Here is a 19,321-nt window from a genome sequence, read left to right on the forward strand (position 1 = left end):
CAAGTCAAGGTGAAAGAGGTGCGTCTTTTAAAGGAAATGAAGATGGCTTCTATTTATTTCTGTTCAAAGTGTGAAATAAACCATTCGCATGGTGTGGATGAATGATACTTTGAAAAACAGAGCTTCAAACCAGGGAGGTACAGCTGATCTATATTTAGACTTATGGAAATAAACTCCAAATAACACAAGACATATTGAGTTTTGATGTCAACTATTAACATACAGTAAGACCGGCGTCTGTAGGCAAATGTTTGACCTTGTGAGCAGCAACATGAGGGCCAGTAAAAGCAGGATTCATCACACTGAACTTCTCTTCCTCATTCTCTCTTGACGGTCACTGAATGCATTTTAGTCTGTGAATGCTTATTCTGTCCGCAGCGAGGTGTGTTATGTTTATGAATAACTTGAACCACCATGCTCCATGGAGACCAAGACAGTTTAGTAGTTCTCTCTGGACATCTCAGTGGAAAAGACAGATAATGTCTGGCCACAGAAGGGCAACAAACATCCGCAGTACAGTACAGTGTCTGCAGCCTGATGTCCAGCGATGTAACTTGAATATAATCAATTATTTAACTATGCTATAATCGATATTTTTACATTAAGAATTCATCAGATGACTGAATGAGGCTGTGGAAGAGATTGCTTGTAGTGTTAAACCTTCAGAGAATTATATAACATATTGTGTGCAGTAGATCAAGTGTAAGGAATTTCCATTGTGTTGCTGATGATATTATTTTCTTTCCTCAGAGCGAGGTTTCGTGGATGTGAAAGTTCCTCAGCATCAAAACATTTCTGCAAAGCTCCAAGAGAACGTGGAGCTGAGAGTGGAGATTGAAGCCTACCCTACCCCTCAGGTCCGCTGGATCAAAGATGGCGCCACCATCAAGGGAGACAAACCCATCACAACCAGACAAGAGCATGAGATCAGGTGAGACATCCAGCCAAAGCCATTAAAAATGCCCTAAATATCATAAAGTAACACAAGACCTCATAGGAGTTGATGCGTTTAAATAATTAGCACTGGACCTCAGTTTGGGCGGCAGCCTCCGGAGGCGTCCAGCTCTTGTCAGTCATCACCAAACAAGGCCTCCGCAGAGCGAAACACAATACTCTCTAGAGGGCAGAGCTCCGTCATTCATCACACAGGAACCATAAACGCAACATACCTGTCACAACTCACAAATGTCTTTCAGTAAAAATGCCAAACAGGGTTGTAATTGCAGGGCTGTTTTCACATTTTGCCAGCATGCATTCAAAATCAAAACGACAAAGTGAAATATAAGCCAAGTGCTCGATTCACAGATGGCAAAACAAGCCCTGTGTTAACAAACACCAACAAACCCTTCACCACAAATAAAGAAGAGAGAAAGATTTTTTTAGTAAACTTCACTGAATTGCGACTAAAAAAAACACAGAACCGTACATAACAACATCATCCTAGGGAATTACTTTTCTTAAATATCCCCCTGGAAATAAATCTAGAAATAAGTTTGCACTCCCAAAAGGAGCTGAAACATATCCTGGTATCTGAATGATTCTTAAAAGGCATTTTTTTAACCTGGACCCTCTTTTCCAATTTGAATTGGTTCAGTATTGGGAGAGAGGACTGCAGTCATCAGCAGCGAAACAGGCTGCAACGTAACCACTCACTGGATCGCACCGTCAATTTACGTCAACTAAAACTGCTTGGTTTTGCTACTGAAATGCTCAGACTATTACCCAAAGTGTCTGACAGCAGTAAGGAAAAGATCCTTACAGAGACAGACCTTTTTGTGAAAGAGTAAGACCCTTTCAGTTTAACCAGAAACTGCCTCTGCATCGCTATCTGCAAACCCACCAGACTCCATTAAAATAAACAGCTAATTTTATCATCATAAACCGCACTTTATTTAAAGTTGACAGAAACAAAATAAAACTCACAAAAACTGTCTTGGTTTGTCTTCACACTGTTTCAACAATCACAAATTCAAGTTTGGTTAAAATAAACCATTAAATCACCCAATTAGATGTGAAAACATATTGGTTTTACACATGCTAAAATCACTGTTTATTTAAATGGAGTTTGGTGGGTTTGTCCATAGCAGTTTTGGGGATGTTTCTGGTTAAACAAAAAGGATCTAATCTTTAACAATAAAAAAAATCATACCATAATGGTATCATAAAACAATAATCTGAGCCCATCAGTGGCAAAAACAAGCACTTTTAGTTGATGTAAATTGACGGTGTACAAATGCTGCGAGTGGTTTTATTACATGGTAGTTACATGGAAAATAGGACCCAGCTTCAGTGATACCAAAGTTACCCTTTAAAGCAAATGGAGATCGATTCATTTTGTGCAGGACGATCTTGAACTGAGTCTTTCTTTGAATATTGCATATGTATATAGTAATTTGAGTTAAAGAGCATAGACAGATTTATTTAAATTTCCTGACCCTTTGTCCATGTTTCGTCTACATCAGGTATGTTACTATTCTCACCTTGGTGAGGGTGAGAACGGAGCAGAAGGGCCTTTACACTGTCCTTGTCACAAACGGAGATGACACAAAGGAGGTGACCTTTGACCTGGAGGTCCAAGGTGAGAGGCTATTTTATATATTTTTTTGTATTATTTTTTAGTTATTAGACAGCAGTACTGGTCTTGAGGGAAAAGTGCAAAAGAAAAATCGAGGACAGACTTTGTTTTTATCCATGTCAGTAGTGATTAATGGCCGCTGCACCCCCTGTGTGTAGTTCCCTCTCAGATTAAAGACCTGACTGACCACCCCCTGCCTGGGAAGAGACACATGGTGACCTGCGTAGCCGAGGGGGTCCCAACCCCAACTATCCAGTGGTACAGCTGTGACAGCATGCACAAGTAAGTCGCCCATTCATCACGTTACTGTCATATAACAAACACGGGGGGGGGCTGACATAGAAATTTATTTGACTTTCAAATTCTGCACGTCTGCTTTGACTTCTTCGGCTGCAGGTGTAGCAACCAGACAGCGATGTGGCAGCTGCTGACACCGGAGCCAGAGGTGCTGAGCATCCAGACCAACGCCAGCTACAGCAAGACTCGTAAAACCAGCCAGGTGCGGAGCCAGGTGACCTTCCACAAGCTCCAGCACGTCACGGTGCGCTGTGAGACCACCAACCAAGCAGGACTCTTTGACAGAAGAGACGTCAAACTGGTGTCCAGCAGTAGGTGTCACACAAAGGATGTCTCATTTATATTACAGTCATTTAAAGGACAGAGGGAATATTGTAGAACATTATATTATATGTACGTTGACCATTTTCACTCTTTACTATTACGTAAATAATTAAAACATACAATTCTTTCACGTTTGGCTTAGTTCAATTAAACACATGGTGGTCTGGTAAAAAACAGGATCTAAATCTGTAAAGTTTATATTTTAGAGACACAGTAAAAGCTTTCACTAAACAGTAAGTCATGTTTATATAAATACCCGTCTAACAACAACTTTCTTTACAGAGTTATCACCAGCATGTTTATAATGTGAAGTTTTATGTCTCTTGAGGATTTGAGACAACTTGGTTAAAAGTTCTTTGTTTGAATTCACAACATTTTTTCTCCATCTAATCCTCTGTGTCTGTCTGCCTGTTGCAGCGCTGTACTCCCAGGTGGCAGTATTGGCTGCTGTTCTAGCCTTGGTGGCCATCATTATCATATCCATCATCATCCTCATTGCTGTGTGGAGGAAGGTAACAAACTCAGCCGTCAGCATTTTTTAGTTCCTCTCCACAAGTCATATGGAAATACAAAGTACAGTGAATTAAAGTGTACAAAAGAATCCTCAGATTTTTTTCTCATGTGTATATTATTTTCTGTGTCTCTCAGAAACCTCGCTACGAGATCAGGTGGAAGGTGATAGAATCTGTGAGCCAGGACGGTCATGAGTACATCTATGTGGACCCCATCCACCTGCCCTATGACCTGGCCTGGGAGATGCCGCGAGACAACCTGGTGCTGGGTGAGTCCTCGAGGATGGATGATAGTGTGGAGAGGTGGGGTTTGATGTGGGGCTATGAAGCCCATTGAGACACTATATGCGAGCTAGGCTTTACAAAGTAACTTGTTATTAATAGATAGATAGAAATACAAAATTTAGTCATGTAAAAACCTACTGTTGAATTATATCAGTGGTTTGCAACCCTTTTAACCCAGATCATTTACTGTGAATGTTGCATAAGCGACGAGTTTAATATTCTAATATTTTTGATAACTTTTTTATGATTTTCTGTCTATATTATTATTATTATTATTTATTTTATTTTTTTACAATTATATGTTCTTCTTTGAACAATTCAGTGTTTTCTCCTCTCTGATGCTTGGCCTTTATTCTATTATCTCTTTGGTTGTTTTAACTGCGTACTTTTCTAATGCAGGACGAGGCTCTTCAGCAGAGATTGGAGGCTCTTTGAATATAGCTTGTGTTCAGGTCTTAACCATGCTCATATCTAGTGAGATTTTTTTTTGAGGTATACATCTTGAATAATAAATAAATAAATCTTTAAAAAGTTTAGATTAAGTTTAAAAAGTTTTAGTGCTCTAACTCTTCATAGAAATGAATGTCACGCAGAGGTGAAGGTCAGACAAATTTATTTATTAAGCAATAACTCCATTAATTTAATTCTAATACATTTAATTTTATATATAGAGGCGATGCCTCTCTGCAGCGGTTGTGAGTTCGATTCCAGCTTGCAACCATTTACTGCATGTCATCCCCCCCACTCTCTCTCTCTCCCCATTTCACTCTGTCCTATCCATTAAAAGAGGAATAGCCCCAAAAAATAATCTTTTTTTTTTTTTGTTTTAAATTTTATAAGAGTAAGCATTTTATAAATATGTATGTAAACACAGATTCTTTATGATTGATTTAATTATATCTTTTTTTGCCCCCTCTTTTTTGTTGTTGATCAATTTATTAAAGTTATACTATGTGGAATTGTCAGTCAAGGTCTGTAAACAGTGTCGCCAGTGAAAGTGAAAGTGCAAGCCAACCCCAGATTCAGTCTCGTCTGCTGTATTTGCATTTTTAGGCGCTGTGTCTGAGAGTTTTGCAGCTTCCTCTTGGATGTGTGCTGTTTACAGTCTGCCACCCGGTCACTACCTTTTAAAAAGTCCCGACTGCACCTGAGCTGTGCCCAAAAACATCTCCAACACAGCAAAATATAAAGAAAATGAGAAGAAAAACGGTTTGAGGGCAGAGTCTCTGCAAATAAATACACTGCTACACACTTTTAGTGGGTCATAAGAGATGATTGAGAGGGATTATCTCTGTCTGAGTCCATGCATTATTTATCTTTAATTGCTTTAGAACCATTTAGTCAGGTCCTTCATGGTTGTTAGTTGCAACTTAAATAGTCCATATCACCTGTTAATATCAGACTAAACAGACTTTTAGTCAGTAATTTGTTAGACAGAGCAAAGAAATGAGTATGTAGCTACCAGCAGGTGACTTTAGTGCTGTGGGTGGTTTGGGTTGTCTGGGCGCAGTTAAGCCGAGAATAATAAGTGAGGTTTGTTAAACTTGTCGTCTTGGCTCCAATCCCACCTCATTCTTAAACTTTTGTTTTCTATGATGTGCTGTCGGTAGTCAGCTGTTCCTGACAGGCCTGCCATTGTTAGACCTCTGCTCAAGAAAGTCTCCTGGACCATCTGTTATAACCATCTCGAGCCAGTTACCAGAGAAATGTGTTATCATTGATATTTTAATGAACAGAGAGGAGCTCCCTCCCTTTTCAGGTCTAACATGTGCTCCATTCACACTCTGTCCTACTGAGCCTTTCTTTGTGTTTCAGGTCGCACTCTTGGATCAGGAGCCTTTGGCAGAGTGGTGGAGGCAACCGCATATGGTCTCACTCATTCCCAGTCCAGCACAAAGGTGGCTGTGAAAATGCTGAAATGTAAGACACCCAATTTTAAAGCACAGTCCAAAGTCATGTGTGAGCACAGTAGAGTCCCCTGCATGCAGTAGCTGTCAAATATTGTGACACCGGCGTCATGTGGCTGCGAGCACAGAGGGAGCAGCAGCCTGCTGAGCTTTAGTTTGGTTGCCAGCCTGGTTTGAGTTTTAGCCAATGGGTCATTGAGCAGTTTGGCAATGATTCAGTGTGTCCTGGTCGCAGTATGATTAGTTCTCCTGTTCTCATACCTACCCCTCATACTGCCCTACTTTTATACTTCTCTTTCTCTGTGTGTCTCCCTCGCCATCCAGCTACAGCCAGGAGGAGTGAGACTCAGGCTCTGATGTCAGAGTTAAAGATCATGAGTCACCTGGGTCCTCACCTCAACATCGTCAACTTGCTGGGAGCTTGCACCAAACATGGTGAGCAGAGCATCACAGTGAGCACCAGTATTATACTGTGGTAAAAACATTAATATTCAGGTCATTTTAAAGTCCTTTTATACATTAAGAGTTCCTTAGATCAGTGGTTTTCAAACTTTTTGTCCCCAAGGTGCACCACAGGGCGGCTAGCTAGAGTTTGCCTCTTTATTGGGTAATGGGTGTGCACAACATACTGATACAGTCAATTAAAAAATCACTCATAACTTTTTGTGTAGGCCCAAATGAATATTGTAACAATAATGTGTGGTTATCACAAAATCCCACGGCACACCTGGATTGGCATCACAGCACACCATTTGAGAAACACTTCCTTAGATCAACTGTGAGCATTTTCCTTTAGGCAAGTGTCCCAGTGGTTCAGTTAGAAGAATTGCCTTCTTTGCAAAGGAAACATACAGAGCTTCAGAGACATTTGTTGCTTGTTTTATCCTCAGTGCTTATTTTCTTTGTCTGTGAATTCATGAAACACATTTAAAATATTCTTTAAAAAGGAATATCAGTGCAACTTTTCCTCATTTCTCACCTCCCACTGAGGTTAAACTCTGTCCAGTCTAACAGTTACACATATAAAGTTCAGTTTAGTATAAGATGAGTAATGAGATGAACCCTTGAATATAAGCTATTTATCAGGACGTCAGTCATAGATAGTTTCCAATTTTACTGCCCAGAAAAAAAGGACATTTAAAAAGCATTATTTTTTAGCATCTATCAGGACTATGCCAGTCACTTTGCACAAAGTAGTGGGTGTTGTGGTTTATTTTAAAGTCACTATGTGTAGATTTTTATGTGATTCTAGCATTTGTCAAACAATTCTGATGTCATAAGAGTTTGTTGAAGTGTCGTGTGCATCAGTGCTCTATTCATTTGTTGTCAGTATTTCCAGATGGAAGTGTTAATGTAAACGTTCATGGCCCATATGCTCAGTTTATGATATAAATATATTTACATTCAATAGAAATGTGCCTTTTTTTATCTGACTGAGCAGCAGACGTCCCATTGGCACTGTGAGTGTGTTAGAGAGGAAAACAAGACAGTTTGGATGTCATACAAAGGGTTCAAACATTCATGTGGCTTCTGTGGTTGTTGAAGAGAGATGGAAAGATGTAAACATGTTGTGGAAATGCTGCTTTCTAAGTTCTGCTTTGACTAGAAACACTTCAAATCAAATTTTCAATGGCTGCAACTATCATACACATGTCTAAGATTTAAGCAGTTTAGTCCCTGTTCATTTATTGACTATGGTTACATAAATGTCAGTTATAAATGTAACAAAGAGACTGTCTACCTCAGTTATACACTGTTTGATCATTCACAGATTGAATAACTTTTTCTATTATTGAATAAATTGACATAGAAAAATAATCTAAAATAAATACATAAATTAATAACTTTATATGATATCAGGCCCTCTGTACCTGGTGACCGAGTACTGTCGCTATGGCGATCTGGTGGACTACCTGCACAGGAACAAGCACACCCTCCTGCAGTACTACGCTGAGAAAAACCAAGACGACAGCTGCCTCATCTCTAGAGGAAGCACTCCGCTGAGCCAGAGGAAAGGGTGAGAGGAATAGACAAGCGTTTTGTATGATGAAATCTCTGCTGTCGAATACCAAGAGATATAAAAACATAAAGTCTGATATGATGAAGAAACATGAATAGATAAGCATTGGGGTCCATTTATCACACTGTATTTCTTCATACTTCCTGTATCCCTTCAGCTACGTGTCCTTTGGAAGTGAGAGTGATGGAGGATACATGGACATGAGTAAAGATGAGCCCTCACTCTACGTGCCCATGCAGGAGCAGATTGACACCATCAAGTATGCGGACATCCAGCCGTCCCCATATGAGTCTCCCTACCAGCAGGACATCTACCAGGAGCAAGGTTTGGTTTGTGTGTCTGTGTTAATTTACATTGGGTACGCTGACATGTCCCCATCACTTTATGAAATGACTGACTGCCCCATCACTTTTTAATTTTTAATCACTTCATAATTTGTTCAAAATGTTCTGGAAAAATAGCTTGCACTAAGAAATGTTAACTAATAAATGCACTTTTAAAAAGGTTAATTTGCACGGAAAAACACATACAATGCAATGAAAATATAAAAGACAAAAATGTATTGTATTATACTGTTAAAAAAAATCCCCCCTGACCTACTGATTCTAAAATGACCCAAAAAAGTGCAGCGTCGATCAGTAACTTTGACAGATTTCTTGATGGAGGTTCGTCTTATCCAAGTTTTCTGTTCTCTCTCTGTGAATATGATAACACATATGAGCTATTAAAGCCCAGGGGTTTATAGATTTATTAAAATGAATTAATGTGTCATTAAGGTAAATATGTGCCACATGCATTCCCGAAACAAAAGAGGAGTGACCAAGTGGCAGCTGCCAGGGCTCAAAAATGAAGCCAATGCAGAACTGCCAGAAGCTGCAGTTCCCCTAATGGCCACTTGAGGCTGGCCCCTGAAGCGAGCCAATCCCCCAACTTAACAGTATGATTAAACATGTTTACAGCCTGGTACAATACATGGTTTTGGTCTCCACAGATAACTTCCTCCTTTATGACAGCTGTACCAGAGGTGAATTTTTATAGTTTAAATTTTATTTAGGTGTAAAGTTATGCATATTTAAGGACAGGCCGCTTTGAGTGGCAGGCTGTCTGCCAACAGTCCTCAGCTCCTCAGTCAGATCCACTCTTCCAATATCCACAGTGCCATCCTCTCATGCAAATATGGCTCATAATGGAGGAACTCTGGGAATATCTGCTGCATTTTTGTGTAAAATGTATTTTTAATCAGTGAACTTGAAATAGTGCATTTCATGCACACAGAATTGTTTTAGCCTCATAAATCAATGAATGCACTCTGTATTCTCTCCAGTCTTTGATGAAAAGCCGTGACAAATGTTACAGCATATGAAGGGCGTGAACCTCAGTCACAGGTCTACCGGAGTTCCTGCCAACAACAAGACTTAATTCATGAGATGCTCCTCCCCATCTCTCCTTCTCATGTTTGTCCTCCCACTCTGTCATTGTGCTCAGGTGGCGGCAGATTGGACCTGGCCATCAGTGACTCTTCTGTTCTCACCTATGACGACCTGTTGGGCTTCAGCTACCAAGTTGCGAAGGGGATGGAGTTCCTTGCCTCCAAGAATGTAGGATATTAAAAATAACACTGCATAATATGTATATTTGACTCAAGCCTCTAGATTTTGTGATTTTTTTTACCAATTAAAGGGAAAGTTCCACATTTTGGGTTAACTTAATATGCTACTTCACAGCCAGTTAGCTTAGCTGAGCATAAAGACTGGAAACAGGGGGAAGCAGCTAGCCTGGCTCTGTCTGGAGACAATAAAAGACACCTACCAGCACCCCTAAAGCTCACTAACTAAAACCTCATATCTTGCTAATTTGATTTGCATAAAAACAGATTATTTTATCATTTAATTTTATTCCACCACAGTGCGTCCATCGTGACCTCGCTGCCCGTAATGTGTTGATCTGCGAGGGCAAGCTGGTGAAGATCTGCGACTTCGGCCTGGCCAGAGACATCATGCATGATTCCAACTACATCTCCAAAGGCAGCGTAAGTGGTGAAATCATAAAGGGTTTCCTGTTAGGTTTAAATGCATGTTTAGAAAGTCACTTTGGATAAAAGTAGCTGCCAAATGAATGTCATGTTTATAATTCAACTGACTGTCTAATGTCTAATTTCTTTTGTTCAGACCTTCCTGCCCCTGAAGTGGATGGCACCAGAAAGTATTTTCCATAATTTGTACACCACCCTGAGCGACGTGTGGTCATATGGCATTCTTCTTTGGGAGATTTTCACACTGGGTCAGTATATTTCACCATTTTTTTTTTATTTATAAGGACAACATGTGCGAGTGTTAGCCAGCTGTCTTATTTACAACTGCAGCAAGTTTTTGTTTTCGCTCCATTCTCGGAACCCATCGGCTGTATCGGCGTCTGACTTCCGGCAGACGCCGATACAGCCTCTGGGGGCAGACCCCCGATTTTTTGGCATTCCGTTTGATTTGGGTGGAGAAGGCGAATTTCCGTTTCCGACTTCCGTTTATATATAAGTAAATATGCTGAACCACTGCGATGGATTCAGAGTTTGCAGTGACACCAATTATGTTCCTTCTCGTTACTTCACCGCACGGACCGTTTAACCTGGCAACAACAGCAGCCTCAAATGTGATTAGTCAATATCACGCGGACTACAAACAGCCTACAACCGGAAACCAGGGCTCTTCCGCTCTTCTTCCGGAGGCAAGATCTCCGGAGTTTGCCTACAGACTCTACATTCACTGAATGTAGAGTCTGTATATAGAGACTACAGTCGCTATGGTCTTTCCCGCCTTCCTGCTCCCTTTAGCTCTGGCTGGCAAAGCGCATTGCCTCTGGTGCACCAGCGCGTCACACACACAAGACACCACAACTCCAGTATACTGCAAGATACAGGGAGCTTTCCCTGGCGGCGATAGGCTTAATCAGCGTTGTGTAAATTGATTAAGCAAGGGCTTTACTGTAACAAATGTTAATTTCTATGTAAAAGTCCCGCACTCCAGCTTTAACACACAAAAAAAGCCAATAACTCGAATTCAAATCAGAACTGGTTTAGACACAATAGGGCTCTTTAATTGCTGATGTAGGTCACAGTGTATGGTTTTCTCTGCTTAACTTACACAACCATTCCTGGACTTCTCCTGCATTCTTCTGGTAAACTGTAAATTACAATAATATGTTTCCAATGTGTCTAAAATGACAATAAATGTGTGCATGCAAAACAAATTTCACAATCCATGTCTGATCATACATGTATACCAGTTTGTTTGAAGACTCATATGAGGTCTAAATCTTATTAGGCACAGTCAAGGTTTGAATCAGCATTTCCTGGCTCAGAGTATTTGGAGCTTTTTTTGTTGTTTTTTCTTTTTAATAAAAACCCTCTTCCCACGACTTTTGGAAACCAGCATGAAAAAAGGGCTGACAGATTATTGCTCATTTATCGTAAGCCACAGTGGTAGAAAACAAACTCACAATTGAGCCTCTGTACGTGATGATAACCAGCGATACACTGCAGCTCCCTGTTTGGATCTGATTTTAGTCCACTGTTGGTCTTTCAGATCTGGGTCAGAACAACACAATAATCAGTTGTGTTAGTTTATTCTCAGAAAATAATTGTGCGTGACTTTGGATTTGTCTTTTGCATTACAGTTTACATTTAGTGCCAGTTTATATTTGTAGCCTATAAAATATTTTTTATTTGAAATGCCTTCTGCAGGAGGAACCCCCTACCCTGATTTGCCCATGAATGAGTTGTTCTACAGCGCTTTGAAGAGAGGCTACCGAATGGCCAAACCTGTCCATGCCTCGGATGACGTGTGAGTCTCACTGTAACCTTGCAATTAAAGTGTAACTTTGGTACTCCTCAACGTGAACCCCATTTTCTCATGTTTTTGTGTCTAAGTGACTAATAGGAACAACAATTTTTGACATTTGTCCAGTATTTAGCGAATGTTCGTCCAATAAACGTGTTAGTTTTTGCCACTGACAGGTTCAGATTATTATTTGAAGTGTCTGACAACATTTTGGAAAGGACCCCCACAGAGATAGACCTTTTTGTTAAGGAGTAAGTTTATTTTTGTTGAACCAGCCATCACCAAACCCACCAGACATTTAAATAAACAATAATTTTATCACAGTAAAACAAACTTCATTCTAAGTTGACAGAAACAAAAAAGAACTCCGAAAGCCTTCTTGGTTCATCTTTCCACTGTTCCATCAATCACCAACTCTTGTTTGATTTAAATAAACCCTTAATTCACTCAGTTACATATGAAAATATGCCGGCTCTTTACATGCTAAAGCTGCTGTTTATTTAGATTCATTCTGGTGACTCCAATGGTGGTGATTTTGGTGCAGTTTCTGGTCAAATAAAAAATCTGTACTCTTAAACAAATATGTCTGTCTCTGAAGGAGCCTTACCATAATCCTTTGAGACATTCTGAATAATAATCTGAACATATCAGTTGCAAAAACAAGCATTTTTTTCTGTGGACGTACAAACCCTGATTGATTACATTACAGCCTGTTTTAGCGCTGCCTGTTGCAGCATTCTCGCTCAACACTGGACAAATTCCAAAAACTGTTTTTCCCATCAGTCACTTAGATACAAAAACATGGAAGAATTAGGTCCAAGTTGAAAGATAGAAAAGTTATCTTGTAACCTCTTGAGGCCCCAGCCTTTGTTTAGGATGGATTTTCAATTTCTCCTAGTTATATGGGATGAGAAGTACCTGATAAATATATATTTAAAAAAAAATGTTTTTGAACACTAAGTAGTTCTTGAAATCTTCTGGAATGAGGCCTCAACGTCCTCCAAGAGTACCTCCCAATTAACAGTGTCTTAGCTTGTTATTGTTGCTAAAGTTGGTCAATTTTGTTGCCATATCAGACTTCAAACATAGCACAAAAAGTGTCTCTGAACTAGGACAACAGGTATAAAGAAAACAAGATGAAGTATAAGGTGCAGGAAACCCAAAATGTGATGTCCACATATGAGGACACAGGGTCTCAGAAGGTTAATGTTGCTCCCCCAGTAACTCTGACGTGAACATGTAAATTAATAAACTAAGTTTTTGTTGTTTATGCTGCAGTTACGAGATCATGAAGAAGTGCTGGGACGAGAAGTTTGAGAAGAGGCCTGAGTTCTCCTTCCTGGTCCACAGTGTGGGGAACATGTTGGCAGACAGCTATAAAAAGGTACTTTATTTATTTAATATTGCTGCATCCATAATTTTTTAAGTGTGAGCTTGGACTTATAACTTTGGCACATGCTCCTGATATTCAGATTTTATACTTGATCCACCAGATCATCCATTCCTCTCCTCATTCACTCACAGTCAGTTTATCTGCCCCCTAGTGGCCGGTTGGAGGAAAGAAAGTAGATAGATTCTTTAAGTAGATAGAACGTTTTGTCAACTGTGTTGTAAAATCAACGTCTCATATCCACAATCTGCTTCTTAAAAATTCACAAATGGTTGATAAACTGGTTCCTGATTGCTGAAATGATCAAACCTTTGTCCCCTGGCAACAGAAATACAACCAAGTCAACGACAACTTCCTAAAGAGTGACCACCCTGCAGTCGCCCGCACCAAACCCAGACTCTCCTCACCCTTTCCGATCGCCAACCCAGCATTTGGCTCCCCATCTCCCCCCTACATCCCCCCGGACCCCTACAACCAGAGCCCGAGCCCCAGGGAATTCACACAAGAGGCAGACACACAGGAAGTCATAACTTCGTACAACGAATACATCATTCCCATCCCAGACCCCAAGCCGGAGGATGTTTTCACTGACGTGCCGTCAGAAAGCCCTGCAAGGTACAGAGTCGCTGAAAAAGATGCTACAGATGTGTGCCAAATGTTGGGGTTGCAAGGAAGATGAGGATGTATTTACTCAACAAAAACTTTTTTTTATCACCACACACCCACTCATCCAGATGTTTAGCTGAAACAATAGCTGCATTATGGGGGCAGATGTAAACATGCAGCCAAGTTGGCTTTAAAGGCCAAATAAATGTTTGATTCTCTCTTTCTTTGAGCCAGAAACCGGAGAAGAAAGTCTCAAACTTTAAGACTCAAACTGAAAGTCTGGAGCTGCTCCATAGACAATTAATGGGAGATTGAGTTTTTGGATCCAGTGCTTATTTTCTTTTCTTTATTTATGTCCAAATTAGCTTTTATTCTGCTGAAGTGTTGTCAGCTCTGAAACAGAAAATGTGCTCGTATACTCAGAATGTTCCCCTGAGTGCTCTCAGTGTCATCTATCACATCTTTCTCAGTTCATTGGCAGTGGAGCAGCTCCAGACTTCATACTTGATGACATCACAAATTGAGTTTAAGCACTCTACTTTTGGATTTGGAAGAGAGTTGTTCATGTTTAACGATCATTTTTAGACTGTCTCAGACCATAGGATTGGCATGTATGGATTTTGAAAGTAGAGTAATTCCCCTGTGACTTTGTCTTTGACGCCCATGAGCAATAGACATAGATTGATAGATCAGTCAATTAGGAACTCATGGACACTTCAGACAACATCTTAAAATCCAAGTATTCATTACATGGGTCATCTTTCCAAATGTAAACTGGGCTTTGAGGTATCAGACTGTCAGTGGCCTTGAGCTTTAGAAGCATTTGTCATTTTTGCAACCTCGTGACATTTTTATAGACCATTTAATTTCTCACATAATTGAGATGATTTTTGGCAGATTAATCAAAGATGAAAAATAATGCATTATATACAGTTCTGTTTATGGCTTGAGACATTAAATCACTGTCCCTCTAGTTGTCAACCTGATATAATGTCTTTTAAAACTATTTTTAGGATGTTAGACATTTGATGCTTAACATCCCTGTGAGGTAAAAAGCATTGCCTCTTGTATTAGTACACAATCTTTAAGTGAACACAACATTTGTCTGTACAAAGAACTGCGTTGGAAATACTTTTCTAACTTATTTAAATGCTCTCAACAAGGGTGAGTAGTTTCATATTTGAGTTGAATGTGACTCGCTGCTGCTGGAAGGAAAATTAAAAACGTAGGAAGACGTTAAGCTCAGCACCACAGACGGACATTAATAAATATGAGCTGCGGTTGTGTCTTTCTGTGACTCATATGTAACTCAGTGCATAATGTGAAGTTGTGTTTTGTCTTCCTGCCCTCAGCTCTCTGGTTCTGGAGGAGGAGACTGACTCCCTGTCGCAGGACACTGCTGACACCCTCCCAGAGGAGGACAGGCTGGAGGAGACCAGCGAGAGAGACGCTCTGCTGGGATCTTCTGGGACGCCCGAGGTAGAAGACAGTTTCTTGTAGCCACATGTAGAAACCCTGAGAGAACATCCTCTTTTCTGGGAATTGTTTTTTTTTTTCTAAGCTGCCTGAAAAGAGGAACGTGATTAAACAAGAATGTAGCAAAATTGAGACTGAGAAGGCAATCTTTGTATTTCCACTAAGCACTCGAAAAGTTTTGCCCTACTTTTGAGATTTGAATCAAACTTAGTACCTCTGAAACGACAAAACGGTTACAAATAACTAGCATGATGTTATGATCCAGTCTTTCATTGGAGGCTTGACATAATACAAATACGGTACTCGCCTATAGAATCAGTTTACAGTAACTAAACATGTGTTTACTGTACTTTCTATCATAGCCAGAGACCCATGAGGCCTTATGAGATATGTGCTTTTTTCTTTTTATCTTAGAAACATTTTGCCATGTGCCTCTTTTTGGCTCTTACCCCCTTTACTGTTAGCAACCAGAGTAGATTTTTAGAAAAGCGGGTATTATTTGTTTTATTTTGTTTTGTTAAATGAGAAAATGTATTTGTTTTGATAACACAATATGATTAACACAACAATATAAACAAACACTACACAAATATACATCAAAAAAATAAAAATAAACAAGAACCACATGCCATTCCCATATTAGTGGGAATCATTAACATTATGTCCTAAACCACAATAATGGAAAGTTAATAATTCAATTAAAACCTAAGTACGACCAACAGCTGTATTCACTGAATTATAATATTTTTGTAAAATGTTATTTCCAGGATATGAAATACAGAATCTACATGCACTGTTTTACTATGACAGATACTTTCTTTTTAGTTACATATGCCATAGTGTCAGACACTTCTTTCTTTTCTTTCTTTTTGTGTGTGTGAGGATTATATGAAATGTGTCGTTTGTGAATTTTGAATACTTGTTTATGTAGATTTAATTCATAGTTCTGTGCCAGACTTGCACTTTATTTAGAAAAATGTGGATATTCATAATGAAGACATATGTATACAGTAATGATGGAATAGTTCCTCTGAGAATCAACTTTTGACCTAAACACATGGCTGTTGCAGTAAATCAGTTTCTGTGACAACAGGTGACTCAAGTGAACTAATGAAACACAGCATATCACTGCCTTAGCACAAGATGGCACACATCAGTGCCTTTGTATAGACTGACAGATTTTTATCTCGCAGCTTTTGTCGCTTGCCGATCCGAAGGGCTACCGTACTTATGACACCTAGATAGCCATATGTGTACATGTAAAGAATGATGCTTTTAGTTTTCTGCTGCACTGTATAGCATCCACTCACACAATGTTTCAGCTGTCAGTATTATAGTGTTGACGATAGTCCACCATATGAAACTACACTTTGTCATTTTCTGTAGCAATTTAAAATGCACATGATCACTGTATCACAAGCTATGGTACCAAAGCTCCCTTAACGTTTACAAATGTATTTTTTATATGTGACATTTTATATGTTGTAAATGTGACAATAAATGTGTATTATCGTAGCAGCACTGGGAGTGAGTCTTTTATATGGATTTAAATGGTCTCATCGAGCTCCCCTACTCTGTGTACATGTATTTTTTCTTCTTTAAAACAGCCAAAGATACTGAAACTAAACAGCTGAAAACACTAATCCAGAATCAGGATAATGCCTTGTGGTCTCAGTAATATGAAGCTCTCATACTGACGTCAAAATGATGTCAGAAAGATGTCGGATAGATGCTATATTTTGGCTGGAATGAAAATCAGACTGATGATATTTTAGAATTTTATGTTGTGTGGACATTAACAATATAACATTTTGCAGTTGTTGGGTTTTGTTCTCCATATCTTATGACTAAATGTCGATATCCTCCTGAGACTCAAGGTTTTGTTCGGTATGCTTTTTTTTAATGTATTCTAGCTATTTGGGATCAGTAGGACCTGATAAGTATAAAAAACTAAATGTTGTCAATGATAATCAAGTCCCAGCGTCTTCAAATCCTAATTAACTTCCTAATTAAAAGCGGCTTACCTTGTTACTGGTGCTAAAATTGCTCAAATTGGTCACCATATCAAACTACAAACACAATTAATCATAAATGAACAAGTTTCTACAATTTAATTTAATCAGACTTTGGACCTTGTCCACTTTTGTGTTGGGATCAGCTGCAGATTGACTTGGCAGAGATGGCTGCCATCTTGTTTTTACATGGATCAGTGTATTGTGTTCTTACTGCCACTAGATGGCACAAAAAAGTGTCCACGGACGAGGACAACAGGTCTAAATTAAAGGTAGGGTCTGGAGGATTTTCCAGTTGCTGTTTGTAAACACACATTCAAATTTGGCCCCTCCTATCAGGCTCAACTCTCCCGGGTGTACGGAGCCTGGAGGTACGGAAGAAGGCTTCACAGAAGAGGTTCAGGCAAGGCTCGCTCTGGTGCACGCTCGGACACACTCGGTCACGTTCGGGCACGGCACCTGCGCTCTCTCATTGGCTGGGGAAATCTCCGCCCAGAAGCGGTCCGAGCTCACAAAAACATCAAAATACAGTTAAAGGGCAGGAGCTCTGCAAACAGAGTCACCACCACACATGAGTAGAAGCCCATAGGTGATGATTAAGCAGGATTTCATTTGTATATGTCTATATTGTGTTTTGTTTGAAAATCCTCCAGATCCTACCTTTAAGTAGAATGAAGTATGAGGTTAAGTAAACCCAAAATATGATGTCCCCATATGAGGACACAGGGTCTCAGGAGGGTATTGTACATCAAGATGATGTTAGCATGAGACATTTGGAAGACATTTGATTTAACTTAAAACCAACAACATATCAATGTCATCTGTAGTCAGAATTCTATGTCAAATTGATGTTGGCATTGGACATCGTCTTGACACTACATTTTGGTTCACCAATGTCAAATTTCTGTCTTCCACATTGACATTTTATATTTATGTTGAACATGTAAAAACAAAACAAAACAAAAAAGACATGTACATACAAACAAGCAGACGACAGAAAGAAAGTAGTAATTACAAATAATGAAAAGCATGATAAAAAGCAATTGTCAATGTATAGTTACTTTGATTTACACATTCAAAAAGGAGTGGGAGGAAGTATAAACTTATTAAATTCCACCTCTTCTCCACAAGTCTAAATATACAATTGTTACTACCTTTAAACTTTGTCACACAAAAATAACCCATGTATATGTATATACATGTATATATGTATATAATATTAACACATATCATATTAATTACCAAATATCTATCTTAAAAAAACCTGTCTTAGTATATAATATAATATAAATGACCAATTACCCATGACTTACATGTGTAAACCAGTCTAAATGTATGGTATATAAAATACCAATTTGTCTTTACAAAAAAAATAATATTTATATTTGTATATCTAATAATTGAACATATGAATTATACAAAGTATGAATATATGTAATTCTGCCAGTATATCCATGTGTGTGTACCCACATACCCATATATGAATAAATACGTATTTATATATTAATACACTGTCAATTACAGAGGAGAGAACGTAAGTAGTAATCCCTTTGAACAACTGATGTCTAACCCTTCTTCAACCCTGTACCTCCTGAATATAATGTCTTTATACCATATTTTAACTTGGTGTATGCTCAGACATTGCTCGAGCTCCACAATAAAACTGTTCCATAACTTCACTTCACATATTGAATTCCAAAATAATTTCTTGCGAGCACACTTTGAGTTTTGAAACTAGATTATAACCCCCCTCTTGGTCACTGAACAGATTTTTAATACTGCCTGGTAGCGGCTTATTTCTTGCTTTAAACATCATTTGTGTAATCACATTCAGTGATTTCAGTATGAATCTACCTGAAGGATCTCCAGGTCCCATCTACTATACATATCCAAACTGACTTGTCTCAATCTGTTAGTGCTTTTGTGTGATTCCTAGGTCAGATTTCTGAGAGCTTTTTGACCTCCATGAGTGCACACAACCAAAAGCCTTGCAGCCATGGTCCTGTGGTGCTGGGGACGATTAGTCTCACCTCAGCGGATGTCTCTGGAGAATTGTGCCTTTCTGTTGCAAATTGGAACTGGCTCAT

At 39.2% G+C, this 19,321-nt stretch overlaps 1 protein-coding gene across 2 annotated transcripts in view; it reads left to right on the plus strand.

Annotated features, from left to right (window-relative positions):
- The window catches only part of pdgfrb (platelet-derived growth factor receptor, beta polypeptide), a 34,887-nt gene extending 18,147 nt beyond the window's left edge, over nt 1–16,740 (plus strand). For both annotated transcript variants that reach the window (XM_049586725.1, XM_049586726.1), the window contains exons 7-23: nt 751–931; nt 2,463–2,578; nt 2,734–2,857; nt 2,972–3,183; nt 3,614–3,708; nt 3,845–3,977; nt 5,809–5,913; nt 6,225–6,335; nt 7,761–7,917; nt 8,078–8,244; nt 9,406–9,518; nt 9,827–9,949; nt 10,089–10,200; nt 11,654–11,753; nt 13,029–13,134; nt 13,469–13,755; nt 15,099–16,740. In XM_049586725.1, coding sequence (XP_049442682.1) covers nt 751–931; nt 2,463–2,578; nt 2,734–2,857; nt 2,972–3,183; nt 3,614–3,708; nt 3,845–3,977; nt 5,809–5,913; nt 6,225–6,335; nt 7,761–7,917; nt 8,078–8,244; nt 9,406–9,518; nt 9,827–9,949; nt 10,089–10,200; nt 11,654–11,753; nt 13,029–13,134; nt 13,469–13,755; nt 15,099–15,246 — 2,390 coding nt within the window. In that variant the 3' untranslated portion in view covers nt 15,247–16,740. The remainder of the gene's footprint in view (nt 1–750; nt 932–2,462; nt 2,579–2,733; nt 2,858–2,971; nt 3,184–3,613; nt 3,709–3,844; nt 3,978–5,808; nt 5,914–6,224; nt 6,336–7,760; nt 7,918–8,077; nt 8,245–9,405; nt 9,519–9,826; nt 9,950–10,088; nt 10,201–11,653; nt 11,754–13,028; nt 13,135–13,468; nt 13,756–15,098) is intronic.
- The last annotated feature ends 2,581 nt before the right edge of the window (nt 16,741–19,321 follow it).

This window comes from Epinephelus fuscoguttatus, linkage group LG9 (assembly GCF_011397635.1).
Source record: "Epinephelus fuscoguttatus linkage group LG9, E.fuscoguttatus.final_Chr_v1".
Lineage (NCBI taxonomy): Eukaryota > Metazoa > Chordata > Actinopteri > Perciformes > Serranidae > Epinephelus > Epinephelus fuscoguttatus.